General features: G+C 37.5%; 1 protein-coding gene and 1 long non-coding RNA gene across 7 annotated transcripts in view; both read right to left on the minus strand.

Moving 5' to 3' along the window:
- Nucleotides 1-3,155: 3,155 nt before the first annotated feature.
- Nucleotides 3,156-7,680, minus strand: LOC125246054. 2 transcript variants are annotated; one of them, XR_007179699.1, is made up of 5 exons: nucleotides 7,383-7,680; nucleotides 6,519-6,634; nucleotides 5,377-5,551; nucleotides 4,843-4,990; nucleotides 3,156-3,566 (listed from the first exon to the last, which is right to left on the minus strand). It is a non-coding gene; the product is annotated as an uncharacterized LOC125246054 (long non-coding RNA). The 2 variants fall into 2 exon arrangements; XR_007179698.1 differs by lacking the exon at nucleotides 7,383-7,680 and having other exon boundaries at nucleotides 6,519-6,948.
- A 2,357-nt stretch (nucleotides 7,681-10,037) lies between these two features.
- LOC125246007 (NACHT, LRR and PYD domains-containing protein 12-like) overlaps nucleotides 10,038-26,703 on the minus strand; it is a 57,643-nt gene continuing 40,977 nt past the window's right edge. For all 5 annotated transcript variants that reach the window (XM_048156842.1, XM_048156843.1, XM_048156840.1 and 2 more), the window contains 5 exons: nucleotides 25,237-25,404; nucleotides 24,968-25,135; nucleotides 22,621-22,794; nucleotides 20,290-20,336; nucleotides 10,038-11,289 (listed from right to left, as the gene is read on the minus strand). In XM_048156842.1, coding sequence (XP_048012799.1) covers nucleotides 10,760-11,289; nucleotides 20,290-20,336; nucleotides 22,621-22,794; nucleotides 24,968-25,135; nucleotides 25,237-25,404 — 1,087 coding nt within the window. In that variant the 3' untranslated portion in view covers nucleotides 10,038-10,759. The remainder of the gene's footprint in view (nucleotides 11,290-20,289; nucleotides 20,337-22,620; nucleotides 22,795-24,967; nucleotides 25,136-25,236; nucleotides 25,405-26,703) is intronic.

Raw genomic sequence — 26,703 nt, forward strand, 5'->3', positions numbered from 1 at the left:
GTCATGATCACTAGCGGCATGTAATCTTGGTTAATGTCAATATTTAATAACCCGTTATGTTTAGAATTTTACATAGTATCAAATTTCATAGGTTTTTGTATGCATAGAAAAAGTTATTAGCAGAAAAAATTGAGCAATATTCAGATATTAGGTACCACTGATACCATATTATGGGCCGCTGCACACCCCTAATATAAATGCTGTTAATTCATGATACTTAAAATAATTACCAAATTTAATGAATAGAACCTTATTGTTAAGTGTTTTATTGTTCTTTTTGTGATCTACAGAAGATTTACAGCAGACATGAAGATTATAATGAGGTTGAACCAATCGTGTGATGTGATAAACCTCTGATCAGTTATCTGCTGCTTATTCTTTCTGTATTTTTTGCCTTTTTCAATTGGAGAGATGCAGTAGTGTTACTGAAAACACATAAAGCCAGCGTCTGAGTTCTTATGAAGTTGTGGTGTGAACAAGAATAATTACTTACATGTATTTCTGCAGTTATACTTGACAAGGCCAAGGTGGTTTTGTCCACATTGTGCATTTCAAGGCTGCGGGGATGCTTTTAACTCTCCTGGAGGTTTTCAGGATTTGCAGGTACCAGTGTGTAACCTGCTCACTAGAAAGAGAGACAGTTTTGGTCATTATTATATCAGTTCTTCTGCACTGTGCTGTTGTTTGATAACTATATAACATTATTGAGTCCATACACATTGATTTCATAATTGTTTGTATCATTTGCTGCTATGCTGCTTTAACGTGGACTTTTACAATCCGTTAGTAATGGGACTAAGACCTCAGTTGGATGTAAACACCTCTAACAATCTGTGAGATTCTAGAAACATCTTGTGCCCTGTCTCTCTTCATCATGTGATCTTTCTCTGTACACCCTAAAAGGATGCAGGCCTCACGTCATAGTAATGAGTGAACTTATAGTCCTTTTATGTACTTCAGTTACTGAACTGTTAGTTTAATTATATAGTGGACCCCTGGACAATAAACTGTGTGCCAATGATTGAACTGCACTCGGTGTCTGTCTCATTTTTTGGCATCCAGGTACCTGCTTTTCTGTGCTAGATTGCTCAACCTGAACGACTTTCTCAAAATACTTGATCTCCAAATTATTTTATCTAACACTTACTGTACTTGTCTAACTATTATATAGATAACCTAAGTTGTGTCATAAGCTTATTAAAGTTACATGTATTAAAGGTGCTAAAGAGGATGTTTTGTTTTATACACTTTTGCAATATTACTTGAAACTGTCTTTACTAACTGATAAAAGACTATTTATTAGGTGCACTGAAAGGAATAATATTAATATACATCATCTGTGCACGAGGTAGGGCCTTAAAAACATCAGCCAATCGTTTACTGGCTTGTCAATCACTGCCGTGACGTTCCTTGTGAGAGACGTGCGCGGCTGCGCGCTCCAGTAACTTTCCACAGGCGCAATGTTTTTGTCAGGAGACAGGAGTAACAACTGCAGATTATGAGTTACCTGCGGTGAGTCCGACATAATGAATCCACTAACACGACACAGCGAATGCCGGTGGTAAACACTCGTGTTCCAGGCGTTCCTTTGAAATGAGCTGTGAAGGAGGGGGGCTGTTCTTACGCATGCGCTCATTTCAAAAACTCACTAACAGTCTTTAGTTTCTCAGTTGACGAAAAAATCCTCTCTATCACCTTTAAGATCAATGAAAACAAAAAATATGCTTAAGTTATATGCCCATTTTGATTTCTTTTAATTATTTTATTATTGTGGGGCTTGTGAAAATTTTGGCAGGGAAAATAAACATTTTAACTCTGTGGAGTTGGCTGTATTGTCTGTTTTTTTCTTACCTGTGTGAAAGAGACTAAAATTACTCTTGTCAATGTTGCACAAACATTTAAGAGTTATACTCCATTTTAATCTATGAAATATCTTATTTTGTTTGTGTGCAGTCAGAGTAAAAACAAAATGCTGTGCTTTTTGCAAAATAAAGGAGAGTAATATGATGCCCACAGAGCCAGCGCTATTCAGACGCAAATTCTGAGGCAATACATATATATATCAATCGTGTATTTATTGTCTTCAAAAGTGTCTTCATGGTTTGAGTCTTAGATCTTCTTCAATGATTTATAGTTTGTCAACTGCACATTAACATTTAAGCTATATAATATAACAAATATAGTAGCCTATATAAAATGCCATAGAGGTACACTGTAAAAAATTTCCCTGTAAAAAAACGGTAATCTACTGGCAGCTGTGGTTGCCAGCATGATACTGTAAAAATACAGAGCACTACCGTTTTTGAAATTAACAGCCAAATACCGTTTTTAAAAAACAGTATTTGGCTGTTAATTTCAAAAACGGTAGTGCTCTGTATATTTACAGTATCATGCTGGCAACCACAGCTGCCAGTAGATTACTGTGTTTTTACAGGGAAATTCTTTTACATTGATAGCTGTTAAATGATATACTAGTCACAACCAAATCATTCAAATTTTAAATGCTATAATAACTCAGCATTTTATATTTGTCTATGGGTAACTGTTAGGTTTTTGCTCCTAATTCGTGCCTCATCCCAGACCTCTTATTTGGCAATTGAATGAGCAATCACTCAGCGCTGAGGGAGAATATAGTCTCATTTTATTGATAAGAAAAGAGAGAATATATAGAAAGAGTACAAGGGGTGTAGTATAGTTTCAGCCAATGAGAAAGAGAATACATCATATAGCTGATGGTATAGGAATGTGATACATATAGAAAAACAAGTCTAAATATGGTCATCTATTGGTCAGGTACCCATGAGGTCCCTTAAAATCCCAAGGACCTTCTCCTATTCTGGTGATGCAGAAAAGCAGGGACCATTCCCTGTTTCACATTCACTCCTAGTAGAGCCTTATATGGAAATGGTTCTGGTACATAGAAAACCATATGTTAAGACATAGTATACAACTTTGACAGAGGAAAAAAAAGGAGCCTCAGTCCACATACTTTCAATGCTGAGACCAACATAAAATCTATCAGTAACAAAAAGGAATAAAGCCAAGTTAGTGTTTTTTTTATTCCGATAAAAATGTAAAAGTATTCAAGTAATATTCAGTGCATATAAAAATAAACACCCATCAACATATCAAAATACAAAAATGGCTAATGAAAAAGCAAAAATACAAACAAAAACAAACAATATATAGACAATCTACCTGTATATAAAATACAAATCAAATCAGGCTTCACCAAACATTACTCCAAATAAATAAATAAATAAATAAACACTCAAACAGGCTTTAACAAAGCATCAGCATTTTTAATACCTAAATAACTTGGTAAAACAAAGTATAACTCACCAGGCCAGCATATTTTTCAGAAACCAACCTGCATGGGTGTGGGGTGTGTCAACTACACTTTTTAAATGAAGTCCCACTCAAAGTCCATAAGTCTCTTTAAGAGGTTTGACACTTTGGTGTTGACAGTTATGGTTTTCTTTTGCACTTTTTTCCCAGTTTTTTTGGATGTAACTTTTCCCCGTGCAGCCTTGGTCCCCTTTTCCGGATTTATTCCAACAAAACGTCTTTAAAATAAGAGAGAAATATTTTTAGTGAACAATGATTTTATATGGTATGATCAAAATTTTGGTAACACTTTACAATAAAATTTAATTTGTTAAAGGAACACACCAACTTTTTGGGACTTTAGCTTATTCACTGTATCCCCAGAGTTAGATAAGTCCATACACACCATTCTCATCTCCGTGCGTGCCATAACTCTGTCTGACGCACCCACCGCTAGCCTAGCTTAGCACAAAGACTGGAGGTAAACGGCTCCATCTAGCCTACTGCTCAATAAGAGACAAAATAACGCCAACATTTTCCTATTTACATGTTGTGATGTGTATAGTTACATTGTGTACTAAGACCGACGGAAAATTAAAAGTTGTGATATTCTAGACCGATATGGCTAGGAACTATACTCTCATTTTTGTGTAATGATCAAGGAACTTTGAGCCGTCCCACGAGTGCAGCGGCGCAATAATATTACACAGCGCCTGAAATAGTCCCCAGCACTCTCTGTGTAAGCAGGTTGTCACATTAGTTATGTTGACGGAAGTTAGCCTATTTTCAGGCGCTGTGTAATATCATTGTGCCGCATTGTTCCTTGATTATTACGCAGGAATGAGAGTATAGTTCCTAGCCATATCGGTCTAGAAAATCACAACTTTCTGTTTCCCGTTGGTCTTAGTACACAATGTAACTATACACATCACAACATGTAAATAGGAAAATGTTGGCGTTATTTTGTCTCTTATTGAGCAGTAGGCTAGATGGAGCTGTTTACCTCCAGTCTTTGTGCTAAGCTAGGCTAGCGGTGGGTGCGTCAGATGAGAATGGGGTGTATGGACTTCTCTAACCCTGGGGGATACGATGAATAAGATAAAGTCCCAAAAACTCGATGTGTTCCTTTAACAATTTTAGTTAACATGAACTAAGAATGAACAATACTTCTACAGCATGTATTAATCTTAATTATTTTCAACATTTGCATTATTGTTTTTAAAATCAAAAGGGTGTATATGTTAACATTAGTTAATGCACTGAACTAACAATCAATGAACTATATTAAATACTGTAACAAATGTATATCTCTTTGTTAGTTCATGTTAGTTAAAGCATTCACAAATGTTTCCAAATGATATATTATTGTATTGTGATACTATGGCCTTTTAAAGAAAAAAAAAGTCACAAGTTTGAGAGAACAAAGTTAAGTAAATTATATAATTATTTTAGGTGGAACTATTTCTTAAAGGGTTAGTTCATTCAAAAATAAAATTTCTGTCATTAATTACTCACCCGTAAGACCTTTGTTCATCTTCGGAACACAAATTAAGATATTTTTCCTGTGTCAACATCACATGCATGTATGTCTGCTCACGTGTTCAGCTTCGGCCAATACTGTGTTGGCATTCGGATGTAAACAAGGAATCCTGCACTGAGTTCACTACGTATGACAACAGTTCATATTGTTAAATAAAGTCAATTTTTTTTTTGCTTTGCTTTTTTGGTGCACAAAAAGTTCTTGTCACAAATTTAAGGTTGAACTACTGCAGTAACGTTGACAATTTTTCTACAATTTGAATACACTTTTTGGGCTTCCAAAACTTGGACAAATGTAATGCCATTACAATGCTGGAAGAAGCCAGGATCTTATTTAAAATAACTCAGATTTTGTTTGGCTGAAAGAAAAATGTCATATTCACCTAGGTTGGCTTGAGGGCGAGTAAATCATGAGATGATAAATTTCATTGTTGGGTGAACTATTCCTTTAAGTCACCAAACTAATACTAACATATGAATTAATAATAAATAATATGAGTGCAAATTTACCTTTGAAGGAATTCCAGTGTGGATGCTGCTTCCTCCTGGTACTGCAAATTAAAGATATAATACAGAGAGAACAATGCAGCAAGTCCAGTGAGAAAAGTTGGCTGCACACCCTCGCAGATTATGCGGCCTTCCAGGCTGATCATCCACCGTTTCATCCATTGCCCCGGATTTTCACCTACACCATAAAGGAATGGATAGAACAATGTTTATTCTATGATCTCTAGAAAGTGTAGAAAAGGCAGTGAGAAAATTCTTTCATAACCTAACAATGTCTTTGAATGGTAAGTGACATTGCTGACCCATAGACAAATTCTGTCATTAATTCCTCACCCTCGTATCGTTCCACACCCGTAAGACCTTTGTTCATCTTCAGAACACAAATTAAGAAATTTTTTATGAAATCTGAGAGCTCTCAGTCAAAAGTATCTTAATTTGTGTTCTGAAGATGAACAAAGGTCTTACGGGTTTGGAACAACATGAGGGTGAGGAATTAATGACAGAATTCAAATTTTTGGGTGAACTATCCCTTTAATGGCAGACCATCTTTCAAGATGGAAAAAAGGTTAAACACAATAAATTGTATAGTGATTGTATAGTGATAAAAAAACTATGAGGTTTATATAGGTGAACTAAATTCTCAAACTAAGAATAAGACTTGGCTTAGTATATATTGCACATGGAAAAGACAGTTATTATTAACACTACACACAGTTTTAAATTGAACAGACACTGAACTGTTTAGTTGAATGTTTTTTTTAACATAATTAGAAACTTGTAAACTACATAAAAGAGGGTGTATGTTTATTACATTAGAAAAAAAAAAGACAAAATATCATCTTAACAAAAGCAGGGGTGTGCAAAAGATTGTGTGAATGTCTGTTTTCCAGGTAGCCACAGAAGAGTGAATAATTATGTGGTTGATTGATTGTGTGTCTGTAAGCTATGGGTGTATTCTGCATGCTACTGGAAACATGCATGTGAATTTGCATGTGCTTCATAAATGCACAGATAACACTGCATGTGTTACATGTGTGCATAAAGTTTGCAAAAGTACATAACTCTGATTTTACTAAATCAGGAATACATGTAAATCAATTTAAAAGCTCCTATAAAAGAAAATCAAACCACTTTTGCAATATTACCTGTTTATACTACAGCTGTTCAAGGCAGTAGTTCCAGGCATCTTGAGGATTTGACCGCATTACAGTTCCATATCACTTCGCCAAACGATTTCAGTTATCTCAAAGGTCCTTAGAGCCTAAAAACCGCAAAAGAACAAAACCCCACAAAGAAATTAATCAAGCAAATTATATAACAAACAAGAGGAAAAAAATGAAAAACCTTTTCCATGCTTTATTGTCATAAATGTTTTATTGTCGCATACTCTCATTCTCCCGCTCTTTATCACATACAAACGCACACACATATAGTGCAGACGCACATAGACTTAAAAATACACTGAAACTTTATCAAATAATTTTGCAATTAAAAAGCACTGTGACATTTTTCAGATGTGATGTAATAACGTAAGTTGTAAAATGACGATCTGAATTAGCAACGGAGGACTGGGATGATATGTTTAATAAATAATTACATACAATTTCGTTTTAAGAACAAAAACCTGAAAAATGTCTTGAAATACAACATCTGAACAATATCTTGAGGTGTGGTGACCGAGGAGGAATAACGTTACTGACGACGAGCCGCTTCGAGTCGTGGCTGCATTACAATCTCGGATAGGCCCATGCATTGTTTTTTCTAATAATTCAGCGGCCCGTCGTCAGTTATTCCAAAACCTAACGTTAAAATCGGAGTTTGGAGAACACGAACCACTGAAAAGCCTCACCTTTGATAACTGTCTATCGGTCTCTTTTACAGTCGTCTGTCTTTCAGTAGCCTAACACGCGATTCGCGCCAACAGCCAAAAATATCTCAAGAGCCACGAAAAAGGCGATTTTACATGTTGAGTGCAACATAATAAAAGTACAACAAAGAAATAATCTTACCTTGAACAGTTTTCTTCTTAAGAGATTCCATTGGCTGACCGCAGTACTTCAGCAGTAGTTTGAATGAGGCTCGTTGAAGATGCTCCGCCCCCATGTGCTGTTTTTTTGCAGTATTAGGCCGTTTTTCTCAGGAACAAACCTTTTTACTGTTGCTGTAAGTGCTGTAAATTTACTGCAAGTAATTAATTTACCGACCATTAGCTGTAAATTTACAGGATTTAACTGTTTATTGAAATTACGGTATTTTACTGTTGGAAATTGGCTGTAAATTTACAGCAATTTTTTACAGTGTACAGTAGCCAGCACAAATGTCAACTTACATAATGTTACATAAAGCACCATCACTTCAAAGGAATTATATTTGAAATTCTTTTGAATGATTCTGAATATATTACTATAAATTACAGCAACACCTCCCCCTTTGCCTTTCTGACGAGGATTGTGTCGATAGTCATAACCTTGAGGACTAGACTCATTTAAAATAATGTAATCGTCTGGTTTTAGCCAGGTTTCTGTCAAACACAGCAAGTCTAGTTTATTTTCTGTGATAATTTCATTTACAATAAGTGCTTTTGAAGAAATAGATCTAATATTCAGTAACCCAAGCTTTATCATTTGTTTATCTAATTTATCTGTGATTTTCATTTTTTGAACATCAATAAAATTTTTACCCTTAAAAGGTTTCGGAAGTTTTTTGTATTTACTAGTTCGAGGTACAGACACAGTCTCTATGTGATAATATCTAGGTGAAAGAGTTTCTATGTGCTGTGAATTATCTGAGTTCTGTGACGTGAGGCGGCTAGCAGACGGTCGGTTTAGCCAGTTTGTCTGCGTCCTGATCTGGGCCCTGGTTTGTCATGGTTTAGCTCTAAGACTATTTGCCAAATTTCTAGAGAGAAGAGCAGCACCATCCCGGGAGGGATGAATACCATCTCTTTTCAACAGATCAGGTCTGCCCCAAAAGCTTTTCCAATTGTCTATGAAACCTATATTATTCTGCGGACACCACTTAGACAGCCAGCCATTGAGTGATGATAACCTGCTAACTATCTCATCACTCCGACGAACAGGAAGAGGGCCAGAACAAATTACTTCTGCTGACATTGAATTTGCGAGTTCACACACCTCTTTAATGTTAATTTTAGTGATCTCCGACTGGCGAAGTCGAACATCATTTGTGCCGACGTGGATAATGATTTTAGAATATTTATGTTTAGCATTAGCCAGCACTTTTAAATTTGCTTTGATGTCAGGTGCTCTGGCCCCCGGCAAACATGTGACTATGGTGGCTGGTGTCTCTATTTTCACGTTCCGTGTAATAGAATCGCCAATAACTTGGGCACTTTCAACAGGATTCTCAGTGGGTGCGTCACTGAGTGGGGAGAACCTGTTTGATGTTCTAATCGGAACGGAAGAGTGGTGTTTGTTCTTGCCATTATGCCGCCTCACAGTCACCCAGTTAGCCTGCTGCGTGGCTTCTACAACCGGAACCGAATGTGCAGTGTTTACTAGGCTAGTCGCATCCAAAGCAGTATCTAAGGCCCTTTCATTCTCACTATCCTCAATTAAAGTTTGGATGCGTGTCTCTAGTTCTGAGATTCTCTCTGTCAGCCTGACAATATCCCTGCATTTATCACATGTGTAAGTCTCACTGCTGACAGAAAGAGCTAAGCTGTACATGTTGCATTTAATACACATGATAATCGTCGGACATGACTGACCGTGTTTTTGTAGAGTAGTCTGTCCGTCGCCGTCCGAAAAGCTGCATCGCACACGGGACTCGCTAGCTGGATGTCTCGGTCGCTTGCCGGTGCCTGGGGCAAGGGTGATGTGCGGGACGCTGTACCTCACGGTGGATCTGTGAATGCCGGGCAGCAAAGTCTCCACAGCTTCCCGATCTGGCGAGGACAGATCAGAATAACATACATCGGATAAATCCGCCATTAGATCGACAAGGAAGGTTAGTTTAGAGGAAAAAAATAGACGGTAGCTAGCAGGCTAGCGGGCTATGGCTGACACTAGGTGATTACGCTGGTAGATTACTAGTAATAAATCGTTCCGTTTAGTAATACAATGCAATAGGTTAAGTAATCTAGTGAAAAATAAGAAAGTTATATTATGTGAATAGGAATAAAGAGAAGGATTTAGGATAAACTCCACGAAGCTTCGAGCGTAGGTCAGACAGCAGGCAGGCAAAACACTGAGCAGAGAGGCAGACAGGAGCAATCGAGTCTGGAAACAGTATAGTGCCTATAATCAGTGTAATGACACTTACATCTGGTTCAGAATAATGCCTAAATTTATATACCTAACAATGTATGTCCTGTGTTAACTTAGTGTGTTTTAGGTGATTATAATCTGGATGTCCTTAGATAAAACTAAAATGCATTTCTGCAAAATGCATGTCTTTTTTACAGATGCAGTGATCCAGAAATTTCCTGGAACTACCAGGGGCCTACTAGGGGTCGCTATTAATCAAAAGGTCACTGAGCCGCAGACATCCAGAAAGTCTACAAACTTAAAAAATGAACAGGCTGTATCATATACCTGTTGGTGGATTTTTGGTGGTTATGTTTTGTTGTGTTATTCAGTTTCAATTGTTGTGTGTTCAGTAGTTTTCTCATTTTGTACAGCTTAACATTTTTTCTCTTTAAATTAAACTGTTGTAATAAAGTTTTAATGTTTTATAACTGTTTTATGTATTACTTCTTTTTTGCTAACTGCACCGTTTAACATGTAAGGCTTAAGCATGCCATGTGCATTGCATTTCAAATGTTTAAATATACATACATAACCTTTATTTAAAAATATGCAAGAAATTAATGAAAGCATGTTTATTAAATTTGTTTCGTTTACATCACACATTAATGCAAAATATTTTACAATTCATATACCTAATATAAGAACATAACATATTCAAAATATGTGCACACAATTATTTTACATATGCCATTTATATATTCCATATACACTTATCAAAAATATATTTTGCATATATATTTCACTTTAAATGTAAAATTTATACTAAGGCTATATAAAAACATATTAGGGACATATATGTGTCAGGTATGTAAGCAATATGCTATGCATATATGTGTAATTTGTATATTGAACATTTATAAAGAAATATGTCATGTATATTAATTATATATGTGACATATATAAAAGACTGTAATATACATTCATAAACATATATATCTATATGGGCTAGATTTATGTCAATATATAAAACTGTTCCATTTTCAAAAAGGATTATGTATGGGCAGATATATATGTACATACATGTTTTCACCTTATATGTGGATATATTTCATATATGTATTTTTCATACATGTACATATATTACATTTCCGTATGGGCTCACTGTCTCTTATTCATCAACACAGTTTCGCTGATGATCCAGCGTAATCAATCCTAAACCCAGGATAGAGCGGTTGAGTGAATGTGGTCTGGACTGTGTGGATGAGGCTCATTGTGTCTCCAGAGATGCTGTAGAAGGACAGAGTTCCTGCACTCTGATCCACATACACTCCTACTCTACTGCTGATGGGTTTTACAGGGAGATGAATCTGTTTGTTATTGTGTCTGAATGAGTAACTGTAGGAAAAGCAGTTTAAACTCCAGGAATGATCATTCCATCCTAACAAACACTCATGACCCTTTCCCTTCCTGCTGATGCTCTTATATGACACTGATATAGACACATCACGTCCACTCCACTCAATCTCCCAGTAACAGCGTCGATCACTCACACTCTCTCTACACAACACCTGAGGCCACTCATCAAATCTGTCTGGATGATCAGGATATGACTGCGGTGGGAAAGTATCAGTAATCGCTGTGTTCCTCTCAGACAGATGGAGGCGTTTATGCACTGTGTTCAGATCCAGAGTGATCCGATGGGAATCTAATGGAGATAAAACACATCACAATCAGGAATCATCAATCTGTCCATCTTTTAATCTACACTGTAAACATGATTTCTGCTGCTTGTTAAATGTACTTAAAGTTAGTTAAAACCACACAATTAATGAACATTCTGCCCTAATTTAATAGTGTAAAATCCACTTAAACATGTCAAACTGAAGAAACTACAACGGTTTCTTTGGAAATTTCTCCACTGCTGTAGCAGTGATGTTCCTTCACGCTCATGTAGGAGCTCAGTTCCCTTTTGATACTACACTCGTACTGCGTCGAATGTCTTATTATACATAAGACGAGACTCATATAGGGAAAAGTCCTTTTTTTGTACGATTTCTGAAGCCTTTTTCAATCATGCAGTGAAACTGCATGGCCATTTGTTTGTGAAGTTAAAGTAAATGAACCAACGACGGCTCGGCAGAGCCTTTAACTGCAAGCAGCTGGAATTCGCCGCTGATCAGCTCAGATTGCCGCTCTCGTGCAGCGCTGATCAACCCGCCGTTTCACAGCAGCCAGGTCAGCTCGCCACTCTCAAGCAGCTCTGTTCCCATGCCACTCTCAAACAGCCTGGTCAGCGCTTCGCTCCCGAGCCGCCTGCAGCATTGAGCAGATGCACTTAGGTGTATCCTTCTGCAACGCAGTTGCATTATAAATAAAAGAGCTATTCTAAAGAGCAAATTTCTGCAACATTGTTGCACACTGATGACAGGCACAGTGAGTGAGTGCCTGTGATGTCTGGGGAAGTCCCACGCAGAAGCCGCACTCACTGAAATTACCTGCTCTCACTACAAGAGTATGAGTCTGGCCTTTGCACTCTTTGCACTCGTGGATCATTTTCTTTTCAGAGAGCGACTCCGCCCCTCGTGCCCTACCGTTTTCGTCCTCCCAGGGACCTGTGAGGAAAAAACAGCGAGACATTACCTCACTCTCTCCACAAAGAGAGGTTTCCCTCGTCCGTTTATGCCACCCTGTCCAGTGCCCCTCTGCCATTGTGAGCGACCTGGTCTCGTTCAGGGGATCTGATGAAGAGCCGCTGGATGGCAGCATGTTCATAGCGGCCTCGGATGCCAAGGAGTGGTCGGGCTCACTTCATGAACCTGTCCCCTTGCCGTCTTTGGAGCTAATCGACGCCAGGGTGTCCATTGACTATAAACTCACCCGAGTGCTGTCAAAGGCCATTGAACAGCTCAGTCTGGAGTGGTCTTTGCCTCACAAGCTGACACGCAGCCAGTTAGATGAGTGGTTCCTGCCTGGACGCCGTCACGCACCCCCTCAGCGGGCAGCACCCTTCTTCCATGAGGTCCACGATGAGCTCACGAAGTTGTGGCATGCCCCATACTCAGCCTGCCTACATTCTCCTGCCTCTCACACTTTCACTTCCCTTGACAGCACCGAGCAGACAGATTATGAGAAGCTGCCTCTTTTGGATGAAGCTGTGGACGCACACCTATGCCCGCCCGCCGCCATTGGATGGAAAATGAAGGTCGCCCACCCATCCAAGCCCTGCCGCACAATGTCAGCCCTTGCTGGATGTGCGTACTCATTGGCCGGCCAGGCAGCTTCTGCACTCCACACCATGGTGGTACTCCAGGTGTACCAGGCTAAGCTCCTGCAGGCCATGGATGAAGCTGGTCACTACTCAGCCACCTTCAGGCTCAGGCTATTCGGAATTCGATGGCCAGCCTGGTGGTGCTGGAGCACTACCTGTGGTTATTGCTGACCGAAATCAAGGACGCAGACAAAGGCGTCTTCCTCGACTCGCCTGTCTCCCCCACTGGTCTCTTTGGTCCCGCTGTTGATGGTTTTCCTGAGCGCTTTACAGCCACACAGAAGTCATCCCAGGCTATGTGACACTTCCTGCCAAAGCGCTCCTGCTCTGCCTCTTCGAGCCGCCCCAAACCTGCGCCATGCCACGACCTGAGCACCTACAGTGCTCACGCTCTGCTAAGCGCCACCCCCAGAAGTGACAGGGACCCCGGCCCAAGATAGTGCTGGACCCTGTGCCTCAGAAGACGGACTGATGCCCAAGAAGGGAAGAGGAGAAGGTTAAGTCCCTTCCTCGCTCTACAAACATACTCAAACAAACATACTCAAAAAGAGAGCAAATTTCCTCTTCCACCCATATGTGCACCACAGTCCCTCACAGTGACTTAATGCCAGAACCTATCCGGCCCCTTGCTATGCAGGCCGAGGCCAGGGTCTGAGACCGCCATCCTAAACCTGGTTATCTAATATTGTCTAAAAATGTGTCGATTAATGCAGCTTGTCTGTCTTATTGGAATTATGATCAAGGATGGAGCACGACTTTTGTTTACAGAGTGTAATGCATTATCAGCTATCCACATTTGTGCTCGGCTAACGTGGGAGTTTACAACATAGCTCGGCCTGGTTCACTTACATAACTGTAAAACTGTTTTTTTCTTCTGTGTTTTTATTATTACAGTAGATTGGAGCTCTGTCTGTATTGTAATAGGATGTTAAGATGCTAGTCCGCGCTAACTAGTTGAAGTATTCTCTCTGTAAACGGTAAACACCCATTGTAATGTCAAACAATGTGGATAAACATCCAGATAAACACTTTTCAAGACAATAAATACACGATTGAGACGATGTCTGCATGTATTGACTGAATTTGCGTCTGAATAGCGCTCACTCCGTGGGCGTGGCCGCATTAGCGGATAATGAGCTGAATCACAGACTTCTGACATGGCTCTCTTTTCATACAGATTACATAAACACAGAAGGTTTGTTTTCGATTTGACTTATATGTTTTAAAACCTGACATCTTAACGTTTTTTTAGACATAAGTGTAATTTTTTGTGATTAGTATTCACTAAGTTACAGTTCATTTTCTGAGAACTATCAGATTGGAGTTCGTTCAGAGGGAGACGAGAGATCACACATCATGTTAGTTTTCTTTATTTTACAAAAAGCACAACATTTTGTTTTTACTCTGAGTGTACACAAATGAAAGAAGATATTCCACAGATTAAAATGGTGTATAACTCTTAATTGTATGTGCAACATTGACAGAGTATTTTGAGCCTCTTTCACAATGATAAGAAAAAAACCACGGTGGTATCGCCGGCGATACCCTCAGACCTCAGAGTGTTAATATACTTTTTTTGGCCTTATTTCAGTGACTTAAGTTTTTTGTTTTTTCAGTAACCACGCATAAACATTATTCCTTCAAAAACACAAACATGTACATACATGTTCCTGACATATTATTGTAGCCTAGTTTGTGCTGAATACAGTGTAATGACACTTTTGTCATTTATATGTTTATGAACAACTGAAAAAAGCACAAATGTCAGGGCATGTCAAAACTTCTCGAGGCCCCAAATCAGCCTCAGACTCCAGAGGGTTAACATTAGTTAATGCACTGTGAACTATCATGAACTAACAATGAATGACTATTTTTATTAACTAACATAAACAAAGATTAATAAATACTGTAGCAAATATATTGCTCATTGTTAGTTGATGTTGGTTAATACATTAATGTTAATAAATGAGACCTTGAAAAATGGTCTCAATGGTAACACTATTGTGAAGTGTTACCATTTTTATTTATACTGTTTTTATTTCTATGATCAGTTTGTGGAAAGGATTTCAGTTAGGAGGTCAAAAGTTGTAGAAGCTCATAAATCATGTACAGTAAGGTCTGAAGAGACTGAAATCATACAGAAGAGAAGTCAGTCAGTTGAGTTTGTGGCAAAACCTTTTACAATACTTGAGTATTGTTGCCTTTTACTGCATATGATAATTCATACTCAGAAAGTAGAACTGAAATGACATTCATTACAAGATGATTAGTTAAAACATTTCAAACACACCTGCAGAATATTTTTTCTAGTCATGTATTTTGCCATCGAGGATTTCTTAAAAATAGTGTGTAAAAATCTTGTCTCGTCTCGTCTCGTGAATTCAATCTCGAGTCTCGTCTCGTGAGATACCTGTCTCGTCACGCCCCTAGTTAATAGTCTTATAAATAACACAAACTAAGGTGACACTTACTATAGACAAACATCCTATTTCAGTCATGATTGCAAATCAGTTTATGGTTGATCGACTACTTCAGACATTTAATTGTCAGACTCGGTCTTGAATTGATACGGTAAAATCGATGCCATTTTTTTCTGTCCATACATTGCATACAATGTCTTGCGAATTGATAGCTATCATTCAGTTATGGAAATGGGCGCAGTAGACCAATCACAAAGGACTTCTGACCAATCAGAGCAGTGTAAGCTCACGGAAAGGAGGGGTTTAGAGAGACTGATTCTTTGAACTGCTTCTAACGAATCGTTTATGAACTAAGGTGAAATTAAAAACAAAGTTTTTTTTTTTTTTTTGACTTTGCAAGCATGTAAAAATGTTGTAGGAGACTCCCAAAACAATATTAGGAACCTAAAGAAAGGCATAAATATTTATTTATATATTTATATATTTAAAACCTTCTAGTAAAAATATTAATCTCTTAACATTGAATTTAAATGCAGCCTCACTAAACAGTCTGTAAATATACCTAAATGCGGTTCTTCTGTACCACCTCTGGAGTGCAAAGATGAATTTAGATGATACTGATTTCATTTGATTGGTAACTTATTCTTCCTTGGCTACGTTTACATGCACCAATTTCCGTCAATCCGAATGAATTGAATCCGAGTGCAGATCAGTTTACATGTACTCTAAACTTTGTAATCTGATTATAAATCCGTTTATACGTGCTTTATATACATTCTGATCAAAACTTTTGTGCATGCGCTCTGCGTGTGTCATATCAATCACACTTGCTGTAACCCGGGTTTGTGTCAACAGACGATGATGTATCATGTATCAAACATCCAGAGATATTGTCAAAAGCATCAAATCTTGGCAATATTAAGAGGATTTGGTATTTCCAATTAATGTAGGCCTGTTACATTCTTCTAGTCTACTATTATAACAATTAGATTCGGCTTCTTTATTTATAGCTCTATTAGCTAATGTTTAGGTCTATTATACAATGAATTATAGGCCTATAATTAAAATTATTAAGAGTGTAGGCTATTATATTTCCTAACACTGCAGTCATCAATGAAAATTAGGCGCAGCTTTACTTCAAGCACCGACTTTAAAAAAACAACCTGTTTAACAAGAAATACTATTATTCTCATTTGTTTCACTACCCTATATGTACAGCTAGAAGAGAAATGGAATATATTAAGACAGTTATATACCGTTATCAGCATATTATGTTGAAATTCGTCTCTGAGAGAATATGCTCCATTAATGCAGCTTCAGACAGCTCTGTCACTTTTTACTTTCACTTTCTGTAGTGAATACTAACCGAGGTTAAGATTTTTCACAGGCATAACTCTTGCGCAAAGTTTGCGCGTTTCTTCTTATGATATATCCACTGGCTCCCCGGAAAGATTTCCAATATTGTGACGAAGGGATGCAGCTACGCTTCTGCCTGTTGGCATACATCTTTACAACTAAAGACCTGAATGTGAACTTGCTCATTTCATAAAGTGTGTCAACATTGCACTACGCATGTGCTCCAGACACTTTTGAATACGATTGAGAAAGTAGTCGGATTCAAGCGTTTACATGGTCATTTTTTGCTGTTGTATCAGATTAGAAAAGGAATAAACCACCCCTTCCAATCCGATCGAAATTTCATTCAGATCAAGCTCAATCGGATCGATTAAGGTGTTTACATGAACATTTTTCAATTTGATTGAGCCGTCAATCCGATTACAAATGGATTATTTGGGTGCATGTAAACGTAGCCATTGTGTCTTATTATTGTAAACTAAATTTATAAATATAAATGTATGAATTTGACATAAAAGATGACACATTTAATAAGGTTAGAAAAAAATGTCCTTACAAAGGTTAAAATAAATGCCCCGGTAAGTCATTTTAAAGAGTCAAATATCGCCTCAAAATGGAAAGGGTAATTTCTGTCATTGATCAGAAGGTGCTCCTAAATTTTTGACTGTGCTTCTAAATTTGTTTAATTAGGAGCACAATTGCTTAAAAAAAAAAAGAAATTTAAGCGTAGAGCCCCTGGTTTGAATTGTAATGAGCTGATCTAAACATCTGGGAGAAAGAGAAGAGCAGACAGCCTACCAGTACTAAATTGAGCTCTCTTTCACATGTTTTGTGCCTAAATGGACAAATGCACACAACATTATATCAAAATGCCTGTTTTAGAACTTTTATGACACAGTCGCTGGCGCCGCTTCTGCTTTCCGGTCATGCGGTCATGAGTATGAGGTAACGCTGCTCTGTTTATCGTATTAGATTAGATTATCAGATTTATCATTACCTGATTTATGGTGTCACAAAAATATGTATTATATATATATGCCTCCTCAAAAAAAATGGATGAGAAAATAAAATAATAGTTTCACGAGTTCACACTTACAAATAAGTCAGATAAAATAAATGGTATTGCTGCCTATGTGTGGATCAGATACCCTCGTATTTCATCAAAAATATCTTAATTTGTGTTCTGAGGACAAACAAAGGTCTTACGGATTTGGGACGACATGAGGGTGAGTAATTAATGACAGAAATTTAATTTTGTGTGAATTAACCCTTTAATGTCCTCACCTACCTGGCTATCCCTAAACCTAACCTTAAAACACTGCAAATATAGTGTTGGTACTGGTAGCACAATCTGATAGGTAGCATTATTCAGCAGAACACTGGCGAGCTGTGTGAAGTTGCTTTCTGTGCGCATGAGTTGTGTGTGTGTCACACAGACAGGATATTTACAGACAGCACTCCACAGAGTTCTCGTTTGTGTCTTGTGCTTGACTGGTTATTCATTAGTGATGGGAATCCAGTTCTTTTCTGCAAACCGGTTCTTTCGGACAGTTTCAATGAACTGGTTCAAAAAACTGGTTCACCGGTTCTTTTACGTCCATACATAATTACATAATGACTTCATTTCTATCTTCCCGGCAGATGAAAATACATTTAAAACAAACAAAAAAGTTAAAAAAATTTAAACATAACTTCAGTTAAATAATAAATAATCATCAATGATATCGTCTTGGATACATTTCTTACATTTACATTTTGCAAAAGCACCCACACAGATGATTCACATGGCTTAAAGATATAAAGTTAATAATCTTCTTCAACTTTTTACAGAAACCATCCACCTCATAAAGCTTAAAATATAATGTGCATACACAATAACTGATATAATCCTTATATTAGCATGCTGACAGGTTTTTTTTTTTCTTTTCCTTTATCTCACAGATTTGAGAATCATAGTGACCAGGTATTGGACTGCATGCATATGATACTGAGATCACTGACTAGAAGCAGGAAAGTGTTTTTCTTTTTTTTCTTCTTCTTCTACTTTTTTTTTCTCCAGTGCACCAAATGTAATGTTCACTTATAACTTTAAACAGGATTTATCTCCAGGTTTAACTGTACTCAAAATGTGTCTTTGACTCTCATTTTTATAGTTAACTATATTCTAAATAAACTACAAACAAAAAATTAAATATTTGTCATTGCATTCTTTCTTGTTCACTCAGTAACATAACTACTTGATTGACTAGCTCATTATGCGGTTTATTAGGGGCAGGGTCTTAATCTCCTCAGGTGTGAATCACAGCATTATTCATGAAAATTCACGCCTCTATGCATATAGCCTTCCTAAACAAAAAGTGTCTTAGAAATTTAAAATCAATAATTTTTTTTACGTGTCCGAGTAGGCAGAATGATTTTAACATCACTTTGAAGCAAAAACTCTAGACTAAAATAAATAGTTCCCAAAAGTCTTATGAAAAAATGTTTAGTATGTGTTTTGAGGCCTTATTACAGTGACTTTTTTTTCTTTTTCAAAAACCATGCATACATGTAATTCTCTCAAAAATACAAACATACTTTTGCACATATTATTGCAGCCTAGATTCTGCTGAATGGGTTAAAAGAACCAAAAGAACGATTTGGTCACGAACCGGACGTAACTATTATTCATGCAAAAAGCATTTGCATATCTCTGCCCCCAAGGCAAGTTTGGGAAGAATTTCTGCAATTCAGTCCACATCACAAGTCACAAATTGCAAGAATTTATGGTTGTATTTTAGGTTTAAATGACTGTTATATTGACAAAATTAAAACAGCTTGGGAGTCAGAATTGGGTGAAACTTTTGAAGAGGACTCGTGGGTGGGTGCACTGGACAGAATACGTTCCAGTACAATTTGTGCACGTCTTGGCCTCATACAATTTAAAGTATTGTACAGGATTCATTTTTCCAAGGCCAGGTTATCTGAAATATTTCCTAATATTGAAGACAGATGCGACAGATGTCATGCTTCTCTGTGCAATTTGAGTCATATGTTTTTTACTTGCCCTATGTTGCAAAATTTTTGGTTAAATTATTTTACAACTATGTCTAAAGTGTTAAAAGTTAGAATTGGTGTTTGCCCCACTATAGTAATCTTTGGGATACCAAAAATCTGGTCTCAGTTTAATTCAAAACAATTAGATATTTTATCCTTTACTTCTTTGTTAGCTAGGCGCCGTATTCTGCTCCACTGGAAATCTAATATTCCTCCAACAACCTTCCAATGGCTAGTGGATACCATGTTTTTTTTTTTAAACTGGAAAAAGTAAGATGTTCTAGGAAAAGTCATTTCTTTAATAAATGGGGTCCCTTTATTGATTACTTCAAGTCTCTTAATGCTCTACCTCCTAGTTAATATATGATTGTATGTACAAATATATATACAATATGTATATTGTATTAAGTATATATTGTATTTATTTTTTCTCTGTTCTATTTTTTTTTTTTTTACGGTTATGTATTATGGTTAGGTTAAGTTTCAAAATGGAAAAAATGTTACATTTGTAATCTATTTTCTTGTAATAACATTTGCTCTAATAAGAAGTTTGAACATAAAAAGCATTTGCATGAATAAGAATGTGATTGTGTGTGTGTGTGTGTGTGTGTGTGTATAGACGTACATTTGCGCAGTCCTGCTGTAATCCTGGACTCTCCTCCATGATCCACACTAAAAAACACACAGTAAATACACATTTAATCAGTAAAACCACACACACACACTCACTATGCTCACACACTAACACACTCCCATTCACGCACACAAGCACTCAAACACTCACTACAAACACACTAAGACACACACGCACACACACACACATTTACTCACTATACAAACACATAATACACAATACACAATAACACACACGTCACACACTCATTCATACATGCACAACAGTGCAGGGTGTTTAATCAATTTGATTGTAATTTTGAATTACAATTTTGGCTTCCAATGATTATGGAAAATAAAATGACATGGTAAAACATACTTTAAACAGGCTAGCAATATTCTATCTATGGGGTTCATACGATCATGAAAAACCTGGAAAAGTCATGGAATTTTAAAATAGCAATTTCAAGGCTTGGGAAAGTTTTGGAAAAGACATGGAAATTTGTTTCAAAATATGAATATAATAGAACATATGTTTAACACTCTGGAGTCAGGAAACGCACCGGCACATTTTGCTGGATTTTTTTTTTTTCACATTGCAGCAAAACAGATTTAAAATACTCCATCGTTTTTGTTCATACTTACAAGTGTTATACATTGATAAAAAAATGCGAAATGTCAACTTATTTGTGTACACTCACAATAAAAACAAAACTTTGTGCTTTTATAAAATAAATAAAATATACAAGGTGCGCTGTCCTGCCGTCTCTGCAAACATCATTCTAAAACGTCACTAAAATTAACTAAAATACTCAGCTAATATGTGCCACACAGACATGAGAGATATGTCTTTGGAAAGCTCAAAGTATCTACTTTTAAACAAATCAAATAAATTCTAAAACAAATATTCTCCTGTACTGTTTCTCCTGTCTGACCTAATTATCTTTAATGTGTGCCTGCCCACGCGCAGAGTGCTCTATTCATAAGATAATATGCTGAGGCGATCTATGCAAATTGTAAACGCCCCCAACAATGTCTTAAAAGGCATCAAGTTTCATCAGATTCATTCACTTTCCTGCACGTTTGGAAGATGGCATGCTACACAGGTAAGCAGGCTCTTCAGATGGTCCTGGACAGTGAGGAAGAGTTCACTTTTTCCTCAGAAGAAGAGCGTGACTCCGACAATGAACGTCTGCATTTTGAAGAGTGACTTGATCCAGCCGAAGATACAGTTTCTGATGAGTAAGTGATTTAGATCTGAGGATGCAGTTTCAACTCTATGCCAGAACACCAATGCTCAGGCTGCCAGGGCAATTGCAAAGGGATGCAAATACAAATGGATGTACCACTACATTGGGCTGCTGTTTTACATGGCCATGGAGAATGTAAACTCCATCAGCCGCTACTGGCGATGGGACAGTCTTTTCTCTGTGCCTTTTCCTGCCACAATCATGTCAAGAGACAGATACCGCACCATTTCCTGGAATGTGCACATGAGCCACCCAGATGAAGACAAGGAGAATGACAGAAAGAGGGTCACAGCTGATCATGACAGTCTTTTCAGGGTCAAACCTCTCATGGACACAATCCGTCATGCTTGTAAAGCCATCTATCATCCTAAACGGAACTTAGCTGTGGATGAAAGAATGGTGGCATGCAAAGCAAACACTGGAATGTGACATTACATGAAAGCCATGCCAACCAAGTGGGGCTTCAAGTTGTTTGTCCTTGCTGATTCATCAAATGGATACACTGTGGACTTTTCAAACATCTATCAAACAACTACTGAAATCATGTGACTCTGGTGTTCCGATTCACTGATTCGATTTGTAAAGCTCTGAAGCAGTGTTTTGAAATTGGCCCATATAGATATTGTTGAAAAGTCAAAATTGCATTTCATGTGATCTTTTGCCATTCACACTGTCTGATTGGATTTCAATTGGACATGCAAAAAAATAGATTTGGACTGACAGTTTGACCCTAGCCTTTGAGGAGCAAAAAGATGGTGGATCGATGTTGGTCAGAGATCAACACTGTTTCGATGCCATGTGAAACATCGGTTCTACATTGAATCTACATTGAACAGCACGAGTTCATCACTAATGCTCAATCATCACTTAATCATTTAATTATCTTATTAGCTTCAACACTATTTTAAGGTTACTATTTACTCTCTGTAGATTGTGCTACTTTACAGCTATGCACTTCTCTAATTTATTTTTTATGTATTATATTACTTAATATTATGTATTACTTATTACTACTATATTAATTAGATTTTAGTAAGTTGGAGAAGTGCACTAAAAACATAGTAGAAGTTATTCACTCTTCCTATTTAACATACCTGAGTTTGAGCTGTCTGTGGATTGGATGGTTAAGTGTATCCGAGAGAAGCTTCACTCCTGAGTCTCCTGGGTGATTGTAGCTCAGATCCAGTTCTCTCAGGTGTGAGGGGTTTGCACTCAAAGCTGAAGACACATAACGAAAGCCTTCCTCCGTCACCATACAGCCAGACAACCTACAAACACACAGCAACAGTCCATGTCACATTAGTTTGGCAGTCAGACGTCACTAAAACACAGTCATTTGGGAGCAGACTATCTACAGGACAAGTAATAATGTGCTGCTGTGTATCCCTGTGTGTGTAATAAGCAGAGTGTACGCATGTTGTGCACCCGCATATAGGCATATATTACTAACGCACTCTTTAAATAACAAAAACAATACTGCGCCATTGACTTTAGACCAGGTTTCAGTTAGTCAATGGTGCACTCTTAGTCTTCTTCACGAATACTGTGTTTCTTGACAAAAAGTGTCTTACAAAATCTAAATCAATATATTGTTTTATATGAACGAGTAGGCTGGATAATTTTTACATCATTTTGAAGCAAAAACTCTAGTCTACAACCTCCAATACCCAGAAGTCTTGTGAACACAGATTTAATATATATATTTTTTGGCCTTATTTCAGTGACAATTTTTTTTTTTTCAATAATCACGCATAAACGCTATTCTAACAAAAATACAAACATATACATACATGTTGTTCACATATTATGGTAGCCTAGTGTGTGCTGAATGCAGTGTAATGACACTTTTGCCATTAATATATTTATAAACTGAAAAATGCACAAATGTCAGGGCATGTCAAAACTTCTCCAGGGTCCCAAAAATCCTCAGATCCCAGAGGGTTAACTCGGATATGATGAGCTTTTGGGTTTGAGTGAGAGAACGAGCAGGAGCTGAAGAACCTAGCTGATAAGTGTTCATTGATCTTCTTTAAAGTGGAAGTGATTGAAATGAATATGGTTCCTAAAAGCCTCTGATGATCAGCAACCAAGTGTTTGAATCTGATGTTGATGATGAAAGGCCTTTTTTGGGTAGCTGTGGTTTCTGTTCCTATGTGGAACAAATGACTGGAAAAGTGGTCTGCTGGGATGCTGGATTGAATGAAAATGGATTTAAGGTGTTTGTTTTGGTACCAAAAACTTGAGATTGATGATTGGGCCTGCACCACTAGCGGAAGCATCCTCACGCAAGGATCTGTAGGCCACAGACAATGGGGAGCTAGCAGAAGCAAAATCACTCTAGGGTGGGAAGGCATTCGCAGAGAGGGATAGGCATTGTTGAATGGGGTGCAGCGCCAGGAAAAGCCGGGGTGTGTGGCTAAGTGGAGGGAGAAGGAGAGTGGGGTCTAGCAGCAGCGGAATCTGGGGCATGACTCAGGCTTGCTGAAGGCCTGCTGCTGCAGCCTGACACTTGTCTTCTAGTGTGTGAATTTAAGATGCAACGGAGAGGAGATATGAGATGAAAGGGCGGCCTCATGGGATTATGCACATCATGAAGTTTTAAGTAGCTAAGCAAAGATAGCAGTTCCTCTTTAGAGCAGTTTGGACTGTGAAAGGGAAGTGAAGGCGACCAGAAATATAATATTGATTTACTAGTGCAGTGAGGCCTAGACATTAACTGTATTCAAGTTAAATCCCAGAAATTCAATGGACGTGGCTGAATCTATTGTTTTATCCTGGGCGATTGGAATCCCAAGCTCAGCGAAAACTGTGCAATATTCTTGTTTTCTCAGAAGAAGCCTAAAATGCTTTATAACCTCCATATAATCACCTCTGACATGTTGGTTTGATACTGTAATTGTTGTTTGATGTTGAATGATCATCAAACAGCAAAGTACAGTCTGATTTAGATGACTGTTTGTTGTTCTAATGGTTGCTGGTTTGAGTGGCATAAATGCGCCTTTAGTGAAGATCAAAAGAGACTCAATTATGGAAGACAAAAAGAGCAAAGACAAAGAGCTTTGTGTAATAAAAATGTGCACCTTGAATTTATTCAGTTGTGTTTCACACACAAAGGATCACTAAAATTTGCCATGAACACAGTTTTATATGATCTTTTTTATAGTAATTCTTTTTCAGTAATTTAAATTTTTTTAAATTTATTTAATTTTTACTTCCCTTTCGAAAGGGAACTAGCACTGAATCGAAACGCTATCGGGGAACGCCTCCGTGTGAACCGGTGTCTGAGACATTTATCAAAGAATGGCAATCCTATTGGCACGATCAGGAAGTATATGAGGAGCACCTAGAGAACATGTCATCGTCTTTTCATCTTCAAGGACTGTCTTTTGGAGTCTGTATTGTGGTAGAATTTTGTTAATTATTTTCAGGAAAACCATTTACCTTAGAATCTCCAACTGACAGCTCTTCAGTCCATCAGAAAGAAGCTTCACTCCAGAATCCTGCAGGTCATTGTTACTCAGGTCCAGCTCTCTCAGGACAGAGTTTGAGGATTGTAAAACTGATGACAAACTCTCACAAGACTGAGCAGTGAGATTACATATGGAAAACCTGAACAAGTAAAAGACAGTAATTGCATATAGAATAAATTCAGCAGTGTGGTTTTTAGCAATTAACTCAATAAAAAAGTATTGAAATAATCTGAAACAAACCTCAGTATCTCCAGCTTACAGCTCTTCAGTCCATCAGAAAGAAGCTTCACTCCAGAATCTTGCAGGTCATTGTTACTCAGGTCCAGCTCTTTTAGGACAGAGTTTGATGATTGTAGAATTGAAGACAAACTTTCACAGGACTGACCAGTGAGATTACACCCACATAGCCTATGTAGAGAACAAAACAAACAGTGAAATCAATGTGTTTATCAGGGAAGGTTTAAAATCTGGACTGCATGTTTGTGCTGAATACAGTGTAACGACACTTTAGCCATTAACCCTCTGGAGTCTGAGGCTGATTATGGGCCTGGAGAAGTTTTGACATGCTCTGACATTTGTGCTTTTTTCAGTTGTTCATAAACATATAAATGACAAAAGTGTCATTACACTGTATTCAGCACAAACTAGGCTACAATAATATGTGAGGAACATGTATGTACATATTTGTGTTTTTGAAGGAATAATGTTTATGCGTGGTTACTGAAAAAACAAAAAACTTAAGTCACTGAAATAAGGCCAAAATAAGTATATTAAATCTGTGTTCACAAGACTTTTGGGTATTGGAGGTTGTAAACTAGAGTTTTTGCTTCAAAATTATGTAAAAATTATGCTGCTTACTCCTTCATATAAAACAATATATTGATTTAGTTTTTGTAAGACACTTTTTGCCAAGAAACACAGTATGCATGGAGGCGTGAATCACCACTGAAAAATGGGCCATTCTCACCTGAGAAGACAAAAGAATTGGATAGTAATGAGCTGAAATGACTTGCATATTAATGAGGCATTTCAGTCAGGTAGGCTGTGAAAAAAACCTTCTGTGATGTCTCAAGCTCATCATGATATATGAAACATACAGAAAAATATTATTACAATATAAAGTAATGGTTTTATATTATACTTTAAAATATAATGTATTTCTGTGATGCAAAGAGTCTGAATATAGGCTTTTAGTTTACAAGCATGCACATTTGGAGAAATATTGGATTCTCATATGCTTATGTCAATTTTCTATACAGAGAAGTTATATTTATTTTATATTCATTGTCATTACTATGAGCGCTGGTGTTTTCAATTCATCCTTGAAGTCGGAGGGCGCTCTCTGTGCATTTTTAGTCCACAAATTCATCTAAAAGAAGAAGAGGCTATTCCATGAATGGAGTTTCCAATTCATACTGCAGCCGGAGGGCGCTAAAGAAACAAAAACTTATCTAAAATTCATCTGTAGAAGAAAAGAAAACAGGAATTAACTGCATGTCTTCTAGAGCTCCCTAACCATGACTTTTACATCCAGATAAACACTTTTCGAGACAATAAATACACGATTGAGACGATGTATGCATGTATTGCCTCTGAATTTTCGTCTGAATAGCGCTCCCTCTGTGGGTGTGGCCGCATTAGCAGATAATGAGCTGAATCACGGACTTCTGACATGGCTCTCTTTTCATACAGATTGCATAAACACAG

This window comes from Megalobrama amblycephala, linkage group LG14, assembly GCF_018812025.1.
Source record: "Megalobrama amblycephala isolate DHTTF-2021 linkage group LG14, ASM1881202v1, whole genome shotgun sequence".
NCBI lineage: Eukaryota > Metazoa > Chordata > Actinopteri > Cypriniformes > Xenocyprididae > Megalobrama > Megalobrama amblycephala.